The sequence below is a fragment of the Hemitrygon akajei genome, chromosome 4 (genome assembly GCF_048418815.1).
Source record: "Hemitrygon akajei chromosome 4, sHemAka1.3, whole genome shotgun sequence".
Classification (NCBI taxonomy): Eukaryota; Metazoa; Chordata; class Chondrichthyes; order Myliobatiformes; family Dasyatidae; genus Hemitrygon; species Hemitrygon akajei.
Genome location: NC_133127.1, coordinates 144,524,972 through 144,550,978, shown reverse-complemented (window position 1 = coordinate 144,550,978; position 26,007 = coordinate 144,524,972). Strand labels below are relative to the sequence as shown.

At 41.0% G+C, this 26,007-nt stretch overlaps 2 protein-coding genes across 4 annotated transcripts in view; one reads left to right on the top strand and one right to left on the bottom strand.

Annotated features, from left to right (window-relative positions):
* Positions 1 to 8,100, bottom strand: part of LOC140726733 (mitogen-activated protein kinase kinase kinase kinase 4-like) — a 265,104-nt gene extending 257,004 nt beyond the window's left edge. Inside the window, exons 1-2 of the mRNA XM_073043505.1 lie at positions 7,794 to 8,100; positions 7,387 to 7,452 (exon numbers count right to left, since the gene is read on the bottom strand). Coding sequence (XP_072899606.1) covers positions 7,387 to 7,452; positions 7,794 to 7,850 — 123 coding nt within the window. The 5' untranslated portion in view covers positions 7,851 to 8,100. The remainder of the gene's footprint in view (positions 1 to 7,386; positions 7,453 to 7,793) is intronic.
* LOC140726734 (uncharacterized) overlaps positions 8,050 to 26,007 on the top strand; it is a 31,166-nt gene continuing 13,208 nt past the window's right edge. For 2 of the 3 annotated variants that reach the window (XM_073043507.1, XM_073043506.1), the window contains exons 1-3: positions 8,050 to 8,549; positions 9,110 to 9,156; positions 12,908 to 13,026. In XM_073043507.1, the coding sequence (XP_072899608.1) occupies positions 8,050 to 8,549; positions 9,110 to 9,156; positions 12,908 to 12,963 (603 nt within the window). In that variant the 3' untranslated portion in view covers positions 12,964 to 13,026. The remainder of the gene's footprint in view (positions 8,550 to 9,109; positions 9,157 to 12,907; positions 13,027 to 26,007) is intronic. The other variant, XM_073043508.1, reaches the window with a different exon arrangement.

Below are 26,007 nucleotides of genomic sequence, written 5' to 3'. Positions count from 1 at the left end.
ACACTTAGCGTGTGTGTATCTCAGTCTCTAGGGTATCACAGACATTCCCTACCTCTGCAATTTAAAACATGCATGATTTCTGAGTACAGATGGAAAGTCATTAACCTGAGACATTAACCCTGTTTATCTCTTGACAGTTCTGCTTACTGTGCTAAGTATTGAGCATTTACTATTTCCAGCACCTATGTTTTTGGTTTTCATCAACTCTATTCCTGCACCATTGTCTCCAACATGATCAAATCATCCCCTTCCTTCAAGCCCTGAAGAACAACACTTGGTTTTGACTACTACTGTGCACAGTAAGAGCAATAGAATTATGCTCCTCCCAACTTCTTGTACATTCATGTAAATTATATACAGCCACCTTTCTGTACATCACCAGCATACGAACTCAGTCCTTCGTCCAGATCAAACATGTCCTACTTTAATATAAATCCTTCTACAACAAATTTAACCCTGACACTACTCACTTAAAAGTTACTGAAGCAACTGACAGTGACAACACAAACTGAACACAATTTTGATGACACAAGTAATTCATTGTCATTAAGTCCCATGCCTCTTGTTCTATTCTAACAAGAATGGACACACAAAACTGAGATACAATTTCAGAGATACAGCTGGAAACAGGCCCTTAGGCCAACTGGTCCAAACTAACCACGGCATCTTCCCTACTAGTATCAGTTGTTCACATTCAGGGCAGAACCTTCTAAGCACCTACCCAAATGCCTCAAATGTTGCAATTGTATCTATCTCAACCACCTCCTCAGGCAGCTTATTCCAGGTACCCACCAGACCCTCTCAGGCGTCGTTTAAATTTCTCCCCTCTAGCTTTGGACTCCACAACTCTGGAGATAGAACTATGACCATCCACCTTATCAATACCCCTCATAAGATAATTACCTTATAAACTCCTATGAGGTCATCCTTCATACCCCTGTGCTCCAGGAAAAGATATCTAGTGTGGCCGATCTCACCTATAACACAGGCTCTGAGTCCAAGCAGCACACTCGTAAATCTCATTTGCACCCTCTCCAACTTGGCAATGTCTTTCCTGTAACGGTGAGCAAAACTATACAATAGTCCAAGTGTGGCCTCACCAATGACTTACATACTTCCAAGTTGAGTCAGTGGTAAGGAAGGTAAATGCACTGTTAGCATTCATTTTAAGAGGACCAGAATACAAAAGCAAGATGCAATACTCAAACGTTACAAGGCATTGGTCAGACCACACTTGGAGTATTGTGAGCAATTTTGGGTGCCTTATCTAAAAAATTTGCTGGCATTGAAAAGGGTACAGAGGAGAATGAAAGGGTTAATGTATGTGTGTTTGATGGTGTTGGGCCTGTACTCGCTAGAGTTTATAAGAATGGGAGAGGGAATCTCACTGTAACCTATCAAATACTGAAAGGCCTAGATAGACTGAATGTGGGGAGGATGCTTCCTAAAATGGGGAAGTCTAGGACCAGTGGGCACAGCCTCAAATAGAGGGATGTCCATTTAGAACAGAGATAAGGAGGAATTTCTTTAGACAGAGGATGGTAAATCTGTGGAATTCATTGCCACAAACTGCTGTAGAAGGCAAGTCATTGGATATACAAATTTACAGCAGAGGTTGATTGGATCTCGATTAGTCAGGGCATCAAAGGTTATGGGGGAGATGGTCGGAGAATAGGGTTGAGAGGGATAATAAATCAGCCATGAAATAGCAGTGCAAACTCAATGGGCCAAATGGTCTAATTCTGCTCATATGTTTCATGGTCTTAATAATGGAACAACATTGGCCACCATCCAGACTTTTGGAACTAGGCCTGAAGCTAACAACAAAGCAAATATCTCAACAATAGCCTTCAGTGTTTCCATCCCTGACCTCCTCTGAGGTCCAAGGGTGCATTTGGTTAGGCCATGTGGATTTACCCATCTTAATGCACTTCAAGGCTGCTAACACCTCTTTCCTCATAACAAGGATATGATTCAAGACCTCATACTTATTACCCTAATTTCTTAGGCATCAATGCTGTACCCCTGAGAAAATACCAATGAGAAGTAGACATTAAAAATCTCAGCCATGTCCTGCAGAAAAGACCTAGTCTCTCCCTAGTCATCCTTTTGGTGTTATTGCTGTCCCTTTCCATGCTTTGTGGCACATCACGCAGCAACCTTGCCATTTCTTTAGCAATTATCTGTTGGTTTTTTTTTTTACAAAGCCAAGTTGCCAGCTCAACGCTCAACCCTGCACAAATGGAAAGTGTGCAAGGAGTCGACCAGATTTGAACATGTGACTGCTCGTCTCGAAGTCCAGTGTGGACGCCACCAACCAGCAGTCACCCTTTTACTTCTTGGGATTATCTTTAACTCTGCCTGCCAAATCAATCTCATAACTCTCTTTTCACTTTTCTGATTTCCCTCTTAAGCCTGCTCTTAAACCTTTTGTTTGTCAAGGGATTTATTTGTATCGAGCTGCCTAAACACGATTTACACTTGCTTTTTTTTCTTGACCAGAGCTTCGAAATCTTTTGTCAGCCAGGGTTCCTTGACGTTGGCATGTCTGCCCTTCACACTAGCAGGAACATGCAACCCCAGACTCGAGATATAACCACCTTAAAAGCCTCCCATTTGCCAACCTTGCCAGTCTCCCCCATTCGACCTCAGCTAGATCCTGCCCTATGCCCTCAAGGTTGCTCCTGTTCAGGAGTTTAACCTGTGAACCTGTTCTAAATTTTTCCATAACTATTTTAAAACTAACAGAATCACAGTCACTGGAGCCCAAGTGCTCCTCAACTGTCATTTCAGTTACTTGGTCCTCCTCATTCCCAAAAGAGGAATTCCAGCCTTGCTCCTTCCCGAATAGATGTCTCCTGATACTGTGTGAAAGAATCTGCTTTGGATACACCACACAAAATTCTGCCTGATCCAGGCTCTTTGCACTTTGGGTGGCCTAGTCAATATAGAGAAAATTAAATTTTCAAATAAAATTACCCTAGTATTCTCACAACCGATGTCTCAACATCTGCTCAAGTTCCTGTGGATTATTGGGAGCATCTATAACATAGCCCCACTGAGGTGACCATCCCTTTTCTATTTCCAAGTTCTACCTAAATGGCTTTGATAGAGGATCCCTAAAGAATATCCTCTCCAATCATTGCTATTATGTCCTCCATGATCAAAAAGGCAACACCCCCTGCACTAATACCTCTTCTTTTCTCATGTCTAAAGTACTGAGACACTGAGCTGACATTCCTGTGCTTCTCTCAACCACACTACCTCTGACCCTAGAGGCAATCTGTGCCTTCAGTTTCGGATCTTGCACTGCTAGATCCAGTTCACACCAAAGCATCAAATTCACTGATGACACACAGTGGTTGGTCTCAGCAACGATGACAAGACAGCGTACGGGGGGGAGGTAAAGCTGCTGGTAAAGTGCTGTGAGCGCAACTATTTGAGTCTCATTGTAGTTAAAACCAAAGAGATTGAGGACTTCAGGAAGATGCAGGCTGACCACTCCTCACTACACGTATACAGCTGCTCCATAGAGAGATCTCAGAGAACCAAGCACATAACAGAACCTCACCTGGTCCCTTAACTCTAACTCTTTGATCAAAGGCTCTACTTCCTGAGAAGACAGAAGTGAGTGAGGTCCTTCCTTCCCCCACCCATTTTAACCAATTTTTACAGGAGCATTAAGAGCATCCTGGCCAGCTACATCACTGTCTGGTATGAGGATTGCACGGCATCTGACCACAAGCTCCATCAAAGAATTGGGAGGACTGCTGAGAGGATCACCAAGGTCTATCTCTAATGGAATGGAAGAGATTTATCAGGAATGCTACGTACACAGGGCCTTTAGCATTGTCAGTGATCCCTCCCATCAATCCAACAATCTCTTTGAACCCTCCCCCCACCATCAGACAGGAGGTAACGTAACAAAAGCTGTTAGAATGGGAAGCAGCTTCTTCCCCCAGGCCACAAGACTACCGAAATCCCTGCCACCACCCAGCTCTTATCACATATGATGTATGTTTACTTTTTAAACTTGTATCACATATGCCCCTAATTTATTTGTTGTTAATTTGTGGTAACATTACTTTTTGTGTTATATGTGAGACTTACATGTACTGTGTTGTGCATCTTGGTCTGCAGGAACATTGTCTCGTTTGGGGTATACATGTGTACAGTTGAATGACAAACTTGAACTTAATCTGTTATAACTATGTGCAGTGAAGTAGATGCTATTTAAAGCAGAGTGATACTATCCGACCTTTCGTTGTAAACATGGCTATCCTGATTGTTTAGGCTTAGACTCTTATTGCTGTATGTACCACTTGCAGAGTTGGAACAATTCAATCAACAACTTTCTCTTCAACATGTATTTTTCCTTAATAAAAACTTAGAATACGAGTACTTTTCATTATGAGTTCACTCTCTCGAGTTCCATCCCTCAGCCAGACTAGTTGAAACCCTCATTGGTGGCAAAGGTAAACTTCCCTACTAGGATACTTATCCCTCTCCAGTTCAAGTGCAACCCATCCCTTTTGTACAAGTCACCTCTACCCAGAGATCCCAATGACCCAATAACCAAAATCCCTCTGAACTTGAGTGCCAGAGAGTTGACTACCATTGATAACCCCTAAATGAACATCTCCCCCAATAACATGCAAAGAGGTATACCTTATTTGTGAGGGGAATGGCCACAGAGGAACCCTGCTCTGACTACTTGCTGCCTTTATTTCATTAGTCTAATGCATGTACCTTCACTGTGACCACCTCCCTAACACTCTGATCTATGAAACCCTCAGCTTCTGTGTGATTATGTGTACATCCAACTGCACCGCCAGTTCCTGACCTGCTATGTCAGGAGCTGCAGCTGGGTGTACTTCCCACAGGTATTGTCACCATGGAGACTGAGGTCCCCTGACTTCCCAGGAGGTGCATTCCACAGCCCTAATGCCATCCTGTTAATACTCACAGACTAACAAAATAAAACCTTATCTGTTGTCTCTTGTGACTTCTCACTGAAGCATTATCCAAGAACTTTATTCACTCTAAAATGCCTGGGTCACTTATTCCTCCATTTCACACCAAAGCCTCAGCTCTCCACTCATGCACTAGCCCACTCCAACAACAGCTGTTCTGTTTGACACTGGATTTTTATTGGCTAATAAGCTAATTGGTAGCAATCAATCAACTATTAACTGACATTTTGTAAATATGCCTCTTTTAAAGTCATGTTATCTGAAACTCACTGGGAAGTCCTGAGACATACCTCCAAAACTCTCACGCCTCTCGCTTCAAAGCCCATCTCTTCTTAAGCGCTCATCTCCTGTTAACCCCTCTGAATATAGTTTGGAATCTGGAGTATTAAATTTTATGATGTCTCAAACCACTAAAAAGAATTTGTGAAATTATCATCATCCTCCTCCATATCCTTTAACAAAGATACCATATTTCCATGTCTCAAGTGTCTCTTTTGTAGCATTCGCTTAATGGTGCAACCTTAAATACCAATAGCATTTGAATTGTAAAAATGGGTAGCGTACATAAAGAAAACGTGTACATCAAAAAGGTTTCATGATAGAGGATTAGATGTCCTTCACAGAAAGCAGAACATATACTCTTGCAGAGTTGGAACAATTCAATCAACAACTTTCTCTTCAACATGTATTTTTTCCTTAATAAAAAGTTAGAATACGAGTACTTTTCATTAGTCTACTAAATATAGAATTGTCAATTATACCATGTAGTCAGTAGTACTCAGTTTATTAAGTAGGCATTAAAATCTTCAACTGCTCCCATGATACTGAAGACCTAATTCAAAAAGACTAACAGAAGATGTCCTCAGTTATTTGACACACCAGTGTATGCAGGTACAAAACGATGCAATACTAAAAATCCTTCGCAATCAAGTTAAAATATTACAAACATGAGGCATCAAGTATTTGACAAAAAAAAGTCTCTGGTACACGACTTCAAAAGGCAAATTAATTTTTTTAGGCAAGCAATTTCTTCTGCATGTTGTACAGGAGAACAAAGGTAAATAATGAGTTATTATTTACTCACAGTATCCCCAAAACCACGCAGCTGCATTTATTAACTTTCTACAACAGACTTGAGGTGTGTCACAAGCATCATTTAAGAAAAAGATGAACACTACAAATTCCAAAAGTCTATGTAATTTGGACTAAGTACTAAAATATTGCAAAAGAAAACAAACACCATAAAGTGGTATAACAGTCATGGAATACACCATAACAGTAAAATATACACAAATAATTCTTTCATCTAGCATGGAGGAATTAGAATACTGTATTTATAACACACAACAAAACAGATTACTATAAAACCTTCTGCTCCAGTTCTTCTCCAAAAAAAAATGATGATTCAACAATCTATACAAACAAAGCAACAGAAAACTTTCTTGGAACTGGGAAAAAAAGTTTTAGCAACCCAGTACTTAACATTCAATGTGAATATCTTTCACAGATACTTTGAATAGAACTGGATACAAAGTTGCCTTGACAGCCTAAACAACTAAAATAAAGCCCTCTAAGTTTTGAACAAATAACCTTGTTACATAATAATATACAAAAAATTCAAAACAAAGCCACCTTTTCACTCAAATCTTTTCACAGTAGTTTGGCATTAGTTTGTACAGGGTGAATCTGATTAGCATTAAACAAAAAAAATGCTTTAACCCCTACTTCCTCTCATCTCACTTTCCATTTATAATCACACTTACCATCCCACTAAAATCTTGCTTACTTACATAAATTGTTATGGAAACATTTAAAAACGAGCCCCCATCCAATTCTCCCTGCATCTTCAGTGGCAGTGGTCCAACTGAACAAAATAACTGATGAAACCAAGCACAATCAACAAAGACTTGCTCATTTCTAACAGCATGTCCAGATTAACACACATATAGGGTGGATGTAACAAGAACCACTATAGTTTTGGAAAAGTTGGCTGAGTTTAGTGATTCCTCATACTCTGCCAAGTCTCCTACCACTTTGTCTAATACACAAACAACCACTGCATGAGAGGCATTTCTTGTGCAATTGTTGATCATACAATCAGCCTTAAGAAACTGTTGCAAACTGTCATGTAACAATAAATCAATCCTGTAGTGACTGAATTAAGGATGAAATAACACACATTATACATTGGCAATATTTGTGTCTTACTCCAATTTTATCTTTGTCCCATTGTCTGGATATGGCTCATAAAATCATAATGATCGCTAATTATGAAGTGGGGAAGATAGCGAATCGTGATGTAATTTAACTATACAAAATCTAAGTTTCAAATTTTACAGAATATGACTCAGACGGAACATATACATCTGCGGATGCACATGAAAAGGGACATAGGAATTACGTTTAAACAAACCTTATAGACTTGTCCGTATGTGCCGTTTCCCACCACTTCAACCAATTCAAATATGCCCGCTGGGTCCTAAAAAAAAGATTTTAAAATTTCGAAATGTAATTATTGGTATAAATCCCAAATCTGATCTAGCCGGATGATGGTGAGATGCAGCTGTTGCGCCCTATTTCCATGCACATGCCAATACATGCACAAACAAAGAAAGCTCTGAACTGTTCCTGCTCTTCCTATCAAAGCCCAACAAACTGCAAAAATTATCTGACACTGGCTGAATTTTAACAAAGCAACCTCACTACTATGTGCAAGTAAGTTTTAAAGCACGAATATATATGTGCTGCTTCCGTCTAAGGAGTTCACATTGTCTTTCTATGAAACTGTTATTCCTCCTTCAAAGCCAAGCCTGTACTCACCCGCAAAGAGGAGAGATCTATCTCTACTAGACTTTTAGCAGGAGAGTCGTTCGCCATCTTCGTTAAATTTGCGGATTTTCTTCTTTCTTTGCCCTCCTGTCGAGTAGGATTCGTACATTTAGCGATGCATACGAGCTGTGGGAAGTTCTCTCCTCTCCTTTATACCATGTTCAGGTGGCAACAGCTGCTGCTCCCGGCTCTCCCTCACTGAGCCACACAAACACAGGAAACGGCTCCGCTAGCTGCGTCTCAGTGAATGACTGACTTGGACGAGAGCGAGTCTCCGCGCTGCGCCGCTTCGACCCGACAGGCACGCGACCGGACACAGGGACGAGCGGGCGGGCGGGCGCGCGCGTCCGGGCGGCGAGCTCGCGCGCAACGAGCCGGAGCCGGAGCCGGAGCCGGAGCCGCGAGTCAGGGTGCGGCATGTACCGCGCGGCCCGCCTGCTGCGCCGCTGTCTGCAGTCTGGGCAGCGGCCCGGAAGCGCGCAGCCGTCGGGACACAAGGCGCAAGCCCGCTGATGCTATTGTTATTTTGCTTCGTCCGCCAGAACGTTTCACGCGTTTAAGTTTCTGCAAACAAAGGCGAGGGTCGAGCGCGTGCGCGTGCTCCGTCCACGCGCTGAGGTACTCGTGCAACGCGTCAAACACCAGCGGAAAACACGCAAGCTTTTGGCTTCTGGGTAACATGATTATAGCTGTTCCCCACCCCTGCAACATCGCTGAGGGAGGCTTTTCGCGAACCCAGACAAAAAGGTTTTTTTTCATATTCATAGAGGGGTGTGGTCATGACTGGAACAAGAGTTTGGCAAACTTTACGATACATGCCATATTCACATTGTTAATTTAATGTCAACATTTATGAATTTAACAAAGCTGTGCATTTGACCAGAGCGGGAATAAGACTAAAGGGAAATAAAATATACCCACAGGATAACGTTCCGTAAATATCTCGCTCATGTCAATGGGTGCATTGTGATATGTTTTGTGACAGTGTTAACTGAAGACTACACACTGAAATCGCCAATGAAGACAAATCTTAGAAGACGTTTAAAACCTCATGCACGGTAAAACTTGTGGAAATGGCAATTGTGGCTTGAATCGTTACAAGCAAATGCAGCGAATCATTAACTAAACATTCAACGCATTTTTCTTAATAGGCGTGCGCATTTTTATTGAATATCTGTTAATTTAAATAAAAGTATAATGCATAAATTGCAGATCAGTATCAGACTTGCAGAACAGTTTTTACGCAACTTATGTTAAAGTTATTTTGAAATTCTGAAATAAGACCGATAGAATCGTTTATCTCACAGATACAGGCATTGTATACCACAAGTTCGGCGTAGAGTTGCCTCCAGATGTAAGTAGTGTGTTGTATTTGTTTGGTCTTACATTAAGCCAACTTTACGGTTCTTTAGTAGGATAAATGTGTTATTCGTGATAGTGATTAATCTTAAACTGCGAAGTTGACAAGAAGGAAATATCTAGTGAAAACCAGCTTTTCAGTAAACGGTTCTGTTTTCCAGCAGTTGATCACGGTATAAAAGAAACGAATTGCTTCATGTCACTCTCGGTTTTTGAATGAAATCCGAAGAGGTGATAAAATTTCTGGCACTGTCCACGGAGAAAATAGTTAAAACACGATGCTTTTCAAATGCAATATATGCCCACCAAAAATGTCTAATTTATCGATGACACAAAGTAAATCTATTTCTCCTTAAATGAAATCAGTACTGTGTTAGAATTTGTGATAACGTAAACAAGACCCGCGGAGGAAGACAACCTACAAGGACCTGCAGTGAAACACCAGTTAACAGAAATGAACCACTGGTAATAAACGGTAAAAGGGCAACTGCTTATTTTTAAAAGTGTATCCATGTTTGCGAAGCCCTTTGGGCAGTTATATACGTACAAAATTGCAGGAACACCATATAAAGTGCTAAGTGGGCTAACTTCACGCTCTGACAGAATCGTAGAGCATGGAAGTAGGCCTTTCGGCCCCATTCGTCCATGCAAGCACCTTCTGTATCAAAAAAAATAACGAGAGAAAACCTGCAGATGCTGGAAATCCATGCAACACTCAGCTGCTGGAGGAGCTCAGCAGGCCAGGCAGCATGTTTGCAAAAGAGTATAGTCGACCTTTCGGGCCCAGACCAGGGTCTCAGCTCAAATGGTCGACTGTATTGTTTTCCATAGCGGCTGCCTGACCTGCTGAGTTCCTCCAGCATTTTGTGTGTGACCCTCGGTATAAATCCCACTTCCCAATGTTTGCTCTATCCCTTGTGTGCCTAAATGATTCAAATGGTGCTCCGAAGTGCTGGAGGAACTAATCGTTCATGAGGTCCTGGAAGTGTCGACTGATCATTCCCCTTCATAGATGCTGCCTAACTGACTGAATTCCTCCCGTACTTTGTGCTGCTCAAGATTTCCAGCATCTTGTGTTTAGCAAATGGTTAACCAGACACTTCTTAAAAGCTTTATTGAATATCTGTTAATTTAAATGAAAGTATAATGCATAAATTGCAGATCAGTATCAGACTTGCAGAACACTTTTTACGCAAAAGACCGAGCTTCAAACACTCTCTCTGGCAGTGAATTCCAGGTACTTGCGACTTCTGGGTTAGGACGATCAGATCCACTCTAATCCTCTTTACTTTAAATCCATATCCTCAAGCTTTATGTTCCTTATAGTGCGAAAACTCCAAGAGGACCACAACCTTGCCCTGGTTTGGAGGCTTGCATGCCTCAATGACCCGGAGAGTTATGCTGGCTGGAGTCAGGGCTTTATGCTTTGGCTCTTGGTAGGCTCACCCATGCCAAACAGGTCAAAAGGTAGAGGGCACACTAAGTGTGGTCCACTGGGGCTCCAGGTTCAGGAGTTCAGCTCAGTGCTAACAGCCCTTTCTGGTCAAACAAAACCATTATGGTAACACCAATGAAGAACCCTTCTATAACTGTGTTTTATAAGTGTATTCCTGAGTCTCCATCCGGGACTTGTTTGACTGCCAGAAGTTTTCACCGAGGAAGCTACTGGCACAATGAAGGAAGCCCTGAACACTGATGGAGGACCTGCATTGCTATCCTAAACACCAGTAGGCGTGAAGTAAGTGAGTAATATTGGGAAAATTTTCCAGTAGAATACTCCTCTATAATCACTCATTATTTTATGTACGTACCTCAATTATACCTCCCTCTTAACCTCCTCTGCTCTGGGAAGAACAGAGTTATCTTCTACATTGTCCAATGAATTTCCTCAGTGGTTCTCCTCAGTACGTTCCCTAGGGCCATCACACCTTTAGGTTACATTGGAAGGAAGCATTCTCAAAGCTGGGGAGTGAAATGCAACAGCCCCAAGTAGAAGGTACCAAAGGGCATTTATATTCACATATTTCTGTGATGTTTAAAATAACAATTATAATTCTTTGGAATTGAACGATGTGCCATGTTTATCATATACATTTTCAAACTGAAATAAAATTGTCCGACATCCAAGCTGTGAATTGTACCTTTTCTGGAAAGGATCCTTTTACAGAAGTGAAGATATTGCTATAATCCTGAGTGGGATTGATAAATGATTTGAAATTTGTTTTCATTTTGGAGATTTAAAAAAAATCTGGGCTCACTTTTATTGGGTATTTGATTAGAATTGCCCATACTCATTTCATTTTGCATCCCAATTGCCCTTCATCTGAGTTTACCTAGTTCAGTATCAAATTGTATCGGTTACCTTAAGGTATGTATGGTTCATGTACACAGTTACTCAACAAATCAAGCCAATCTCTACAACAGACTAATCATTTTATGATCACCATTACTACTGAAAAGATTTTTGTTTCAAATTTATTTAATTTCTTGAATTTAGATAGTCCATCTATAGTGGAGAATTAGACTTGTGTCCGTGGATCAAAAACCTATGCCTTTGAATATAAAATAACAATACCCAAGTCTTCAAGGTTCTGTGTACATAATGATTTGACCCAACAGCCTACAGTTTGCTGGTGTTGGGTGCTTGTGGCCATATAATTACTAAACTAATTTCTCAGAATACCATTGTTTTAGACTCAGTTGTAAAACATGGAAGTTGGCCATTCAGCCCCACACATCTATACCAGCCAATTGCCTGCATTTGACCCATATCTTTCTGAACTGTGTCTGTTCATGTAATAGTCCAGATGTACTTTAAACAATGTAATGGTACTTTCTTCATTTTCCACTGGCAATTCATTCCATATATCCACCACCCTCTGCTGAGGAAAAAAATGCCCCTCAGGTCCCTTTTTCCTCTCACCTTAAATCTATATTGTCTAGCTTAAGACCCTTAAGTTGGGAAAAAAGACCGTAGGCAGACATCTTACCTGCACACTCATGATTTTTTCTACCCATGTAAAGTCACCTTAAGTCTCCTATAAACCCTAAAAATGTTCCAGCTTATCCAGTCTCTCAGTGTAATTCAAGTCCTCCAGTATTGGTAACATCCTCATAAATCTTTTGCCGGCTGGGCAACCAGAACCATGCACAATGCTCCGTGTGGACTTACCAACAATTCGTACAACTGCAACATGATGTACCCACTCCTGTCGTTGTCGCGGCTATCCCTCGAGGTCGAGGATGATGGTCTTCGTTCTGTTGATTTATTTATGGGCCACTCCTGTAGTCAGTACCTTGACCAATGAAGACAAAAGCCTACTTTTGCCTCCTTGCCATGTATCCACTTCCAGGAGACTATGTACCTGAATCCCTTGGTCTATCCATTCTACAACACTGTACAGGGCCTAACCTTCAAATGTGTAATCCTGTTCTTATTTAACTTACTAAAATGCAATAACTCATGCTTGTCTGAGTTAAATTCAATCTGCCATCCCTTGGTCCAGTTTGCCATTTCATCTAAGTTCTATTGTAATTCTAGATCATCTTCAGTGTCCCACAACACCACCAATTTTGGTATGACCCACAAAATTACCAACCATGTTAACAACATTGTCATCCAAATCATTAATGTAGATGGTATTAGTGTACCCAACACTGATGCCTGTGGCACAGCACTGATCAGAGGCCAGAGGTGGTAATAATTGATGACCTTTCCACTGTTCACTTTGACACTTGCTTTCCAGCTGGTGACACCAAAGAAACGTCATGTAAACCAGAACCCAAACACCAAACTATCTAACAACAGAACAGCTGTGACCATCACGACAAAAACCACCGATGCTGGAAACATTCAGCAGAACAGGTAGTTTTTTTCTTTCTGTGGAAGGAAGGCCAGTGTTAACATTTCAATTGAAGACCTTCCATGAGATTGGGAAAGAGAAGAAACAATGTTTTAAATTGGAGTGAGATGGAGAAGGTGTGGACAGGACAGAGTGAAATGCTGCCTTAGAGTGCACAGGATTACCATGGCAATAAGCTGTGATGAAGGCAATAGATTAATGAAGATAGTTAGAGAAACAAAATAACAAAGGAACTTGTAAACACACAGTCATTCAGTATAGAGAGAAAGAAGCCGAGATATATGACACTGATCAGCTGGCATTTGGTCCCATTGCCTTTACGATCTTTGAACATTGTTAAACAATATACCCTATCTGAAAATGAAATACAGCTCAACTCTTCCTGGGCCCTGTGATACACATATTGTTTATGAATGGATTATTAAATAACCCCACAGAGCAAGATATCTCATAGAAACCCTACAGCACAATACAGGCCCTTCGGCCCACAAAGTTGTGCTAAACATGACCCTCCCTTAGAAATTACAAGACTTCCCTATAGCCCTCTATTTTTCTAAGCTCCATGTACCTATCGAAAAGCCTCTTAAAAGACCCTATCGTATCCGCCTTCACCACCGTTGCCGGCAGCCCATTCCATGCACTCACCACTTTCTGCGTAAAAAAACGTACCCCTGACTTCCCCTCTGTACCTACTCCCCAGCAGCTTAAACACCTCTATCGGGTCACCTGTTTTCATAAGGCATGCTCCCCAGTCCAGGCAACATCCTTGTAAATCTCCTCTGCACTCTTTCTATGGTTTCCACATCCTTCCTGTAGTGAGGCGACCAGAACTGAGCACAGTACTCCAAGTGGGGTCTGACCAGGGTCCTATACAGCTGCAACATTAACTCTCGGCTCCTAAATTCAATTCCACGATTAATGAAGGCCAATGCACTGTATGCCTTCTTAACCACAGCGTCAACCTGCGCAGCTGCTTCAAGCGTCCCATGGACTCAGACCCCCAAGATCCCTCTGATCCTTCACAAGTCAAGCATCTTACCATTAATACTATATTCTGCCATGATATTTGACCTACCAAAATGAACCACTTCACACTTATCTGGGATGAACTCCATCTGCCACTTCTCAGCCCAGTTTTGCATCCTATCAATGTCCTGCTGTAACCTCTGACAGCCCTCTACACTATCCACAACACCTCTAACCTTAGTCATCAGCAAACCCATCCCTCCACTTCCTCATCCAGGTCACTTATAAAAATCACGAAGAGTAAGGGTCCCAGAACAGATCCCTGAGGCACACCGCTGGTCACCGACCTCCATGCAGAATATGACCCGTCTACAACCACTCTTTGCCTTCTGTGGGAAAGCCAGTTCTGGATCCACAAAGCAATGTCCCCTTGGATCCCATGCCTCCTTACTTTCTCAATGAGCCTTGCATAGGGTACCTTATCAAATTCCTTGCTGAAATCCATATACGCTACATCTACTTCTCTTCCTTCATCAATATGTTTGGTCACATCCCCAAAAAATTCAATCAGGCTCGTAAGGCACGACCTGCCCTTGACAAAGCAATGCTGACTATTCCTAATCTTATTATACCTCTCCAAATGTTCATAAATCCTGCCTTTCAGGATCTTCTCCATCAACTTACCAACAACTGAGGTAAGACTCACTGGTCTATAATTTCCTAGGCTATCCCTACTCCCTTTCTTGAATAAAGGAACAACATCTGCAACCCTCCAATCCTCCGGAATCTCTCCCGACCCCATTGATGATACAAAGATCATCGCCAGAGGCTCAGCAATCTCCTCCCTCACCTCTCACATTAGCCTGGGGTACATCTCATCCGGTCCCGGCAACGTATCCAACTTGATGCTTTCCAAAAGCTCCAGCACATCCTCTTTCTTAATATCTACATGCCCATTCATTTCCCATCTCGATTCATTTCCCTTTGATAGCAAGACAAGCTTGGAAGGTCTCACTTCATGTGTGGACAGCAGAATAATTTCTTCCCATTTCAGCCTCTGAGATTAATGTTTTGTTGCAAGAACATAAGAAAATGGGAGCAGAAGGACACTCAGCCCCAACCCTGTCCTGCTGTACAATGTGATTACAGCTGAGCTTCAGCATCACCAATGTGCCAGTTCCCCAAAGCCCTCATTTCCTGTCTCAACCCTCCCCCATCATTGGACCTTCCTAAGAATTTCAGTTACAGTGTTAAAGCTGGTTATTTAAAACTACATCTCCTCATGCATAATTTTCGTGTTATTGGAAATATTGTACTGTCTAAACTCTCATGCCCGCTAAAGTTCTTATGTGCTTCAAAACAATTACCCTTCATTCTTCTAAACCAGAGAATATTGATCTAAGTACTTTAGCCATAATAGGACAACCCTCTCATCCAGAAATTACCCTAGTAAATTTTATATTAAGCTACCTCCAATGCTATAATATATTTTCTTAAATAAGAGAACCAAAACTGTGGACTGCACTCCAGGTAAGACTTCATAATTGCATTCATTTAGTTCAGTATGGTTTGACTACCTCAGGGAAGTTCCAAGGGTTGAAAACTCTTTTCTGCAAGTGCTAACATATTTGGGGTTTAGATATAGAAAGTTTCAGCTTGCTGTAAAAAAAATCTTCAGCACATTAGTTCAACCACAAAATTAAATGTAATTTTGGTTGAACCAAACCAATTTCCTCTTTTCTAGAATATGGAAGAGGACAGGGGCTAGGCAACTGTCCGAACTTAAATATTGGGATGCCGTCTAATAAAAGGAAAAGCACAGGAGAATGAAAGCAGATAAATAGAAGGAAATGGCCATTAGTCCCAATGACTACTCTGGACATGTGGTTACTAGACTATGCAAGAACGCTTAATGATCTTACTGGTTAGAAAAATAAAAAGAACAGCCATAGTTCTTGAAAATTCAAGCTTTGCAACTTGTAATCAGTTTTACCTCACTGCAACAAGTTCATTGGAAAAAGATGAATGTTAAAGCCCCAGCCAAAACTTCATCGAAAAGTGTTTTGTAGTTACAAACTTACATAAGCCACACACAAAAAGTCTAACAAAAAACAAACCCCTTGTTCGGTTTCTTGTCACAACATCATTGTGGAATAGCATGTTGGAGGTTATTTTGTTTTAATTTAATGACTTTTCAAGAGAACAGAGCAGAGAAAAATATAACGAGAGGGTAGGATAAATAACTGAAAGAATGAGATGAGGAGCAAAGTTGAAGAATGAGGAAAATGACAGAAGATGGAGTGGAATGAGGTGGAGGGGCAGATACTAAATCCCTTGGAAAGTGACATTCATAGGTATTTTGAAGCCATGTATGTTCAATAGCGTGATTTCAATCCGTCTTTAGGAGAAGAAAATGCACATTGTGGTTTATTGCACATCACCCTTGACTCAGTGAAAGCACTGAAAGAGGAAGAAATGCTGTGACTTCAAGACTCTCCAGAGAACTGAGTGCATAATTGAGGGTGAAACTTCAGTACTGGTGCAATGTCAGAGGTTCTGACATTCAAAGGTTCTGGAGTCAAATGATAAACTGGGGCTTTGTTCTGTGCAGTACATATTTTTCCAAATATTCAGTCTAACATTAATCCTTGACCTAAAATCAGAAAGTAGATTAAATGGTAATTTATTTAATTTCTATTTGCTGCACCATACAGAGCAAATTTTTGGCTGCTAGGTTTTCCTAAATAATATCAGTGACTACCTGAAAAGCAACTAGTATTTTCTGAAATGATTCAGGGTATCCTGACAATGTGGAAATTGTTATGGAAATGCAGGTACTGTGTTAGTTACATTTCTGTAGCTGTATAACACAGATCATGCCATTAAGGAATTCAAATATAAGCTCCAGCCTACAATAGGAGAATATTTAAGTAAAAAAACAGTTATGACAATCCCTTGAGAATAATACCATGGTATTCATTGATGTATAATTACATTTAATATACTTATTTATTTCTGAGCCATACAATATAAACAAAAAAAATCCTTTAAAATTAGAAGTAATACATGCAAAATGTTGGAGCAACTAAGCAGGCCAGACAGTATCTTTGGAAAGGATTAATCAGTCAACGTTTTAGGCTGAGACCCTTCAGCAGAACATACAATTAAAATTCAGTTTCTACTTGGAAAGCAAATACTGTATATCTGATGTTGCTGGGATGTGAAATAAAAGCAGAAAGGCCGGAAGAATTTAGCAAGTCAAGCAGTGTTTGTAGAAAGAGAAACCAAGTAATATTTTGTACCAATGATTTTTCTTCAGAAGTAGGGGGTGAGTTCGCAGATTACAGTTTTCAAAGCAGAGCTTGGTAGAGGAGTGAGTTGTAGAACAAAAGATTATATCGAGATTGGTTAAAATAGATCAGGTGAAAAGAGGAATGAGTGATGACCATCAGGAAAGCATTTTAGAGAAAAGGTTAAGAAAGGAACACAAGCACGATAATGAGAAACAACGAGAAAAGTTTATCTGAAATTGGAGAATTCAATTCTCAATGTGGAGGATGCCTCATTGTGAATACCAAATGCAGTGGACTAGGTTATCTGAAGTGAAAATGAATTGCTGCTTCACCTGGAATGATTGGGACTCCAGATGGTGGGAAGGTCAGAGGTGAACAGATTGGCACTGCTTCGCCAACCATTTCTATCTTTCAATCACTTTTTGTTTTGAAGTTACCACTCCCAATAACATTTCCATGTATAACAGAATATATTCACCATTAAACAATATATCATATCACTTACCATCAATCCAATATGAGAAATAAAAAGGAAGAATAAAGTGCTGCAATTGCTTCCACTGTCATATATATGACAAACTCTACATGCAGGGCTCACATTACCATGATCACTATCCTTTATATAGTCACAGCTCTACATACGGCACACAGCACAACTGCTTGAAATTAGCAAATATTTATCTTTTCATGAAGTCAGAGAATATATTTTGTATAATTAATTTAACAGTGAATTTTAGGCTACGCCCACACTACACCAGATAAATCCGTTACCAAAGCTTTTTCTCTTCGTTTTTACCCTCTGTCCACACTAAAACAGTGTTTTCGTCCCCTGAAACCGGAGCTTTTCAGAAACGCTGTCCAGGGTGTGTAATTTTGAAAACGCTGGATTGGCCTGATCAGTGTGGACAGGGTAACCGGAGAAATCTGAAAACGCTATCAGACGGCAGCGCGCTATTTCATTGTTTTCCTGAATGCAACCTAACAATTTCAGAACAGACGGCAACGAGACTGACGCCAGAAGAATTAGAAATGTGCTCACCAAATACTTTGACCCATAACTTACTGAATAAATAAGTATACTCACTTTCCCCTGTTTTCTGTCCTTACTCGTATGAAGGTGGTTTACCCATTTATGCAAGTACTTCTCTGACAATAGATGTGTAACAGCCTAATGTAACATTGTATGGAAGTAAAATATAACACTGATGCAGACATGTTTTATACATTTAACAAGGTGCTTTGTTAATGCAACAGAGTTAGTCAGTTTTTCAATATTCATCATCAGCCGGGTCAATCTGTCCGTGAACTCCCTGTCAGTTGCCTCCGTACACTCCAGTATTTGTTTTTTTTTTACTTTTAAGTTCTCCTGCGCAAGACCCAACAGCTGTCTGTCGTTTTAAGTTTTTCTAGTCTGTAACTACACAAATGCGCACTTTCATGGTGAGATTCGACACCAAACATGTCGCTTGTTTTCGTTAGATGTGTCCTGCGCATGCTCAGTAGGAGGAGATTCGCCCAAATCTCCATTTCAATGTGGACAGAGATATTTTCAAAAACGCATAGTGTGGACGCCATGTTTAATCAAAACTGGTGTTTTCAAAATTATCCAGTCTAGTGTAGATGTAGCCTAAGTCAGTAATTCTGATTTGTTAATCAACTAATGGTCATTTGAATGCCATTCACAGGATATCAAACAGAAGTATTGTGTGTACTCCTTTAAGGGTCATATACCCAGCCCACATTTTTCTTTCATTTTAAATAAGGAATACTGACAGTAAATTACAATTTTAAGACAAATACAGAGAAAGTTAACATTAAAAATGTGATGAAACTTTAAATGGATGACAGTCAGGAGGGTGAAAGGTGTTTGCCCTGTGAACAGGTGTACCCCTGTGGCCATCCCCCTCAAGAACAGGTATACCACTTTGGATACTGTTAGGCTGGATGATCTAGCAGAGGGAAGTCACAGCAGTCAGGTCTCTGTCACTGAGTCTGGCTCTGGCTCAGAAGTGAAGGGGAGAGAAGAAGTGAGCTCTGGTGATGGGAGATTTGTTGAGGGGGAGAAAAAGGAGGTTCTGCGGATGAGAATGAGATTCCCAGATGGTATGTTGCCTTCCAGGTGCCAGGGTCAGGACATCTTGGATAGAATCCTTAGCTTTCTTAAGTGGGAGGGTGAACAGCTAAAGGTCATGGTCCATGTAGGTACCAATGACATAGTTAATCAGAATCAGGTTTATTATCACTGGCATGTGACGTGAAATTTGTTAACTTAGCAGCAGCAGTTCAATGCCATACATAATCTAGCAGAGAGAGAAAATAAATAAATAAAACGGAACATCATAATAACAAATAAACAGGTAAATCAATTACATATATAGAATAGATTAAAAATTGTGCAAAACCAGAAATACTGTATATTTTTAAAAAGTGAGGTAGTGTCCAAAGCTTCAATGTCCATTTAGGAATCGGATGGCAGAAGGGAAGAAGCTGTCCCTGAATCACTGAGTGTGTGCCTTCAGGCTTCTGTATCTCCTACCTGATGGTAACAGTGAGAAAAGGGCATGCCCTGGGTGCTGGAGGACCTTAATAATGGATGCTGCCTTTCTGAGACACTGCTCCCTAAAGATGTCCTGGGTACTTTGTAGGCTAGTGCCCAAGATGGAGCTGACTAGATATACAACCTTCTGCAGCTTCTTTCGGTCCTGTGCAGTAGCCCCTCCATACCAGAGAGTGATGCAGCCTGTCAGAATGCTCTTCACGATACAACTATAGAAGTTTTTGAGTGTATTTGATGACATGCCAAATCTCTACAAACTCTGAATAAAGTATAGCCGCTGCCATGCCTTCTGTAAAACTACATTGATATGTTGGGACCAGGTTAGATCCTCAGAAATCTTGACACCCAGGAACTTGAAGCTGCTCACTCTCTCCACTTCTGATCCCTCTATGAGGATCGGTATGTACTCCTTCGTCTTACCCTTCCTGAAGTCCACAATCATCTCTTTAGTCTTACGGACTTTGAGTGCCAGATTGTTGCTGCAACAACACTCCACTAGCTGGCATATCTCACTCCTGTACACCCTCCCGTCACCACCTGAGATTCTACCAACAATGGTTGTATTGTTAGCAAATTTATAGATGGTATTTAAGCTATGCCTAGCCACACAGTCACGTGTATAGACAGAGTAGAGCAGTGGGCTAAGCACACACCCCTGAGGTGCACCAGTGTTGATCGTCAACGAGGAGGGTATGTTATCACTGTGGTTTTCTGGTTAGGAAGTTGAGGATCTGATTGTAGAGGGAGATACAGAAGCCCAGGTTCTGCAACTTCTCAATCAGGATTGTGAGAATGATGGTATTAAACGCTGAGCTATTGTCAATGAACAGCATCCTGACATAGGTGTTTGTGTTGTCCAGGTGGTCTAAAGCCGTGTGGAGAGCCATTGAGATTGCGTCTGCCATTGACCTATTGTGGCGATAGGCAAATTGCAGTGGGTCCAGGTCCTTGCTGAGGCAGGAGTTCAGTCTAGTCATAACCAACCTCTCAAAGCATTTCATCACTGTTGCTGTGAGTGCTAAGGAGCAATAGTCATTAAGGCAGCCCACATTATTCTTCTTAGGCACTGGTATAACTGTTGCCTTTTTGAAGCAAGTGGGAACTTCTGTCTGTAGCAGTGAGAGGTTGAAAATATCCTTGAATACTCCCACTAGTTGGTTGGCACAGGTTTTCAGAGCCTTACCAGGTACTCCATCGGGACCTTCTGTCTTGTAAGGGTTTACTCTCTTTAAAGAGTCTAACATCAGCCTCTGGGACAGAGATCACAGGGTCATCAGGTGCAGCAGGGATCTTCACAGCTGTAGTTATGTTCTCCCTTTAAAAGAGTGCATAGAAGACATTGAGTTCATCTGGTAGTGTAGCATCACTGCCATTCAGACTATTGGGTTTTGCTTTGTAGGAAGTAATGTCTTGCAGACCCTGCCAGAGTTGCCGTGCATCTGATATCACCTCCAACCTCATTTGAAATTGCCTCTTCGCCCTTGAAATAGTCCTCTGCAAATCATACCTGGTTTTCTGGTGCAGGTCTGGGTCGCCAGACTTGAATGCCACAGATCTAGCCTTCAGCAGACGACATACCTCCTGGTTCATCCAAGGCTTTTGGTTTGGGAATGTACAGCAAGTCTTTGTGGGCACACACTCATCCACACAGGTTTTAATGAAGTCGGTGACAACTGCAGCATACTCATCCAGATTCAAAGATGAATCCCTGAATACAGTCCAGTCCATCGATTCAAAGCAGTCCTGTAGGTGCTCCTGTGCATCCCTTATCCAAACCTTCTTGGTCCTCACTGCTGGTGCAGCAGTCTTCAGTCTCTGTCTAAAATAAAGAAGCAGAAATACAGCTAGGTGATCAGACTTCCTGAAGTGAGGGCGTGGAATAGCACGGTAGGCATTCTTGATGGTGGTGTAGCAATGGTCCAGTGTGTTGTTTCCTCTGGTATTGCAAGTAATCTGTTGATGGTAGTTGCTTAGTGATTTTTTTAGACTGGCCTGGTTAAAATCTCTTAAAACTATGGTGAAGGCTTTAGGGTGCGCTGTTTCGTGCATGTTGATCCCATTACTCAGATCATCTAAAGCCTGCTTGACATTGGCTTGAGGTGCAATGTCAACTGCTACCAGAATGACCCCAGAGGTGCAAATAAGTGCAAAGTGAATTTAAGGAGTTAGATGCTAAGATAAAAGATGGGAACTCTCGGGTTGTGATCTCAGGATTGCTACCCATGCCATGTGCTAGTAAGGCCAGAAGTAGGAAGATCATACAGTTTTAACACTTGGCCTAGGAGTTGGTAAAGGTGGGAGGGCTTTTTTGGATCATTGGGCTCTCTTCCAGGGAAGATGGGACCTGTACAGAAAAGACAGTTTGCACCTAAACCAGAGAGAGACTAATATCCTAGCAGAAAGTTTGCTAGTGCTACATAGGCAGGCGGGGGTTAGGGGGGTGGTTTAAACTAGAGTTGCAGGGGAATGGGAACCAGAGTGCCAGTGTTTAGATGTGGTAGAGTGGGAGGAATTAAAGGTGGGAGGGATGGTATTACTAGTCAGGGAAAATGTCACATGCCGGAGCTCAGTTAGGACAGACCGGAGAACTCATCTACTGAGGATTTATGGGTAGAATTGAGGAATAAGAAAGGTAGACTGGTTTAATGGGGCTATATTATAGTCATCAGGATTTAGAGAAACAAATTTGTAGACAGATCACTGACTGTTGCAATGAACATTAGGCTGTGATAGTAAGTGATTTCAACTTTACACATACTGTAAAAGGACTAGATGGAAGATTGTTTGTCAAATGTGTTCAGGAAAGTTCCTCATTCAGTATATAGAAGAACAAGAGAAAGTGCAATAGTTGAGCTCCTGTTAGTGGATGAGACAGGGCGGGTGATAAACGTTTGTGCAGGGGAACACTTTGCAACCAGTGATCAAGGTAATTATGGAAAAGGATAGGTCTGGTCCTCGGGTTGAGATACTAAATTGGAGAAAGGCCAATTTTGATAGTATCAGAAAGGATCTGGCAAGTGTGGATTGGGACAGGCTGTTTACTGGTAAGTGGGAGGCCTTCAAAAGTGAAATTTTGAGAGTATAAAGTTTATATGTGCCTGTCAGAATAAAAAGCAAGGATAACAGGTTTAGGGAACCTTGATTTTCAGGAGATATTAAAGCCCTGGTTAAGGGGAAAAAAAGGGGTGCATAGCAGGTATAGACAGGTAGGAAGAAATTAGGTACTTGAGTATATGAAAAGCAAGAGAACACTGAAGAAAGAAATTAGGAGGGCTAAACAAAAGCATGAGGTTGCCCTAGCAGACAAGGTGAAGGAGAATCCTATGGGCTTCTACAGATACATTAAGAACAAAAGGATTGCAAGGGACAAAATTAGTTCCCTGGAAGATCAGAATGGTAATCCATGCGTGGAACCTAAAGAGACGACGGAGATTTTAAATCGATTTTTTTACATCTGCATTTACTCTGGAGATGAATACAGAGTCTATAGATGTGAGGAAATGCAGCAGTGAGGTCATGGACCATATACAGATTACAGAGGAAGAGGTGTTTGCTGTCTTAAGGCAAATCAGTGTGGATAAATCTCCAACGCCTGACAAAGTTTTCCCTTGGACTCTGTGGAACACAAGTGTAGAAATTGCAGGTGGCCCTAGCAGAGATATTTAAATCATCCTAGGTACTAGAATATTGGAGGATAGCCATTGTTCTGCGGTTTAAGAATGGCTCTGGAATGAACCAGGAGATTATAGGCCGGTGAGCCTGACATCAGTAGTGGGAAAGTTATTGGAAGGCATTCTAAAGGACTGGTTATACAGGTATTTGGATCAGAAGGGACTGATAAGGGATAGTTGACATGGTTTTCTGCGGTAGGTCATGTCCAACCAATCTTATAGAGTCTTTTGTGCAAGTTACCGGGAAAGTTGATGAATGCAAAGTGGGGATGTTGTTGACACCGAATTGAGCTGGGCGTTAGACAACGTTACACTTGGGTGGTTGGTCAAGAAGTTTCAGTCGTTTGGCATTCAAGATGAGGTAATAAATTGGATTAGACTTCTCATCTTTTTTTTTCCAGTCCTGTTGAAGGGTCTTGGCTAGAAACATCAAATGTTTATTCATTTCCATAGATGCTGACTGACCTGCTGAGTTTCTCCAACATTTTGTGTGTTTTGCCTTTAAATTGGATTAGATATTGGCTTTGTGGGAGAAGCCAGTGAGTAGTGGTAAATGGTTGCCTCTTTGACTATAAGTTGTGACTAGGGAAGTACCACAGGGATCGGTGCTAGGCCCGTTATTGTCATCTATATCAATGACCTGGATGTAATGTGGTTAACTGGATCAGCAGATCTGTAGATAACACTAAGATTGGGGGTGTAGTGTACAGAGAGGAAGACTATCAAAGCTTCAGTGGGATCTGGGCCAACTGTAATAATATGGAATTTAATGCAGACTAGTGTGAAGTGTTGCACTTTGGGAGGACCAACCAGGGTAGATTTTACATGGTGAGTGGTAGAGCACTGAGAAGTGCGGTAGGACAAAGGGATCTGGGACTAAGTCCATAAGTCATTGAAAGTGGTGTCACAGGTAGAGAGGGTCATAAAGAAAACTTTTGGCATTTTAGCCTTCATATATCAAAGTACTGAGTACAAGAGTTGGGAAGTTATGGTGAAATTGTATAAGATGTTAATGAGGCCTAATATGGAATATTGTGTGGTAGTTTTGGTCACCTACCTACAGGAAAGATGTAAATAAGTTTGAAAGAGTACAGAGAAAATTTACAAGATTGTTGCCAGGACTGGAGGACCTTTGTTATATGGAAAGATTGAATAGGTTAGAACTTCATTCCCTAGAAGATAGAAGACTGAGAGGTGATTGATAGAAGTTATGAGGGATATAGATAGGGTAAAATGCAAGTAGGCTTTTTGCATTGAGGTTGGGCGAGACTACGACTAGAGGTCATGGGTTAAGGGTGAAAGGTGAACTGTTTAAGGGAGCATGAAGGGAAATTTCACTCAGAGGGCGGTGAGAGTGTGGAATGAGCTGCTAGTGCAAGTGTTGCATGCGACTTCGATTTCAACATTTAAGAGAAGTTTGGGTAGGTACTGTACATGGATGGGAGGGGTGTGGAGGACTATGGTCTGAGTGTAGTTTGACGGGACTAGGCAGTTTAAATGTTTTGGCACAGATTAGATTGGCCGAAGAGCCTGTTTCTGTGCTGTAGTTTTGTATGATTCTGTGACTCCATGTTGTGAAACTCGAAATATATTCCAAATTTGGAAGTTTTAAATTGAAAAAAAGATCAACAAGTGAAAGAATTATCTGGAGGTACTTCTGATACATGAAGGGAAAATACACCAAGGATATGAGAAAGTTGGAATAATAGCATAGCTACCCCAGATTTAACTGAGCCATATCAAATAAATAATATTCTGTGTTAAACAAAGACTGTTTCAGGATAAAGGACCATACATAAAGGGAAAGCAGCTGAATCTGAAAATAAACTAGATTTGCATATGTCACGTGGTTATAAATGCAGATTTAATGTGCAACATATACATATGGACAGTGTTTTTTTAAAAAATTTTATGTTCATATCAAGACAAATGGACAAAAGATCACTGAGCTAAGATTTGCTTATGCCTTACGTAATTACAGATACTAAAACATAAAGGGGAAGAATTTCCTCTTTTTACAGAAAAACTGCATTTCAGTTTGCTAAGGAAGAAGAAATATGAATTTAATGTTTAAGTTGCATTTTTAAAATAGGCATAAGTCCAATTCAAACACTGTATCTCTTAGATGGGTGGATTTGCATACTACTTAAATGGTGAAATACTAGAAACAGTGAAGTTCCAAAGAGGCTTCCAGCAGCATATATTTTGCTTAAGTACTATGATTAAATATAAAAACAAACAAATCAAAAACCCTAATGAAATGAGAGCCTTTATAATTACACAGTGAATATATTTTTAAAGTTTTATTACAATGATACAACACCCAAGGAAGTTCCAAGCACTATATTTTAGAAAAAAAATACCCTATAAAGAGTAGCACAGATTCTTCAAAATGATTCTTCAGGGCTGTAGAAGTTGGATTGTGAGGGTGGAGTTCATAAATTAGATTTGCATTTGAATTCAATAGGGAAAAAGAGGTAATTTGGGTGAGATTTG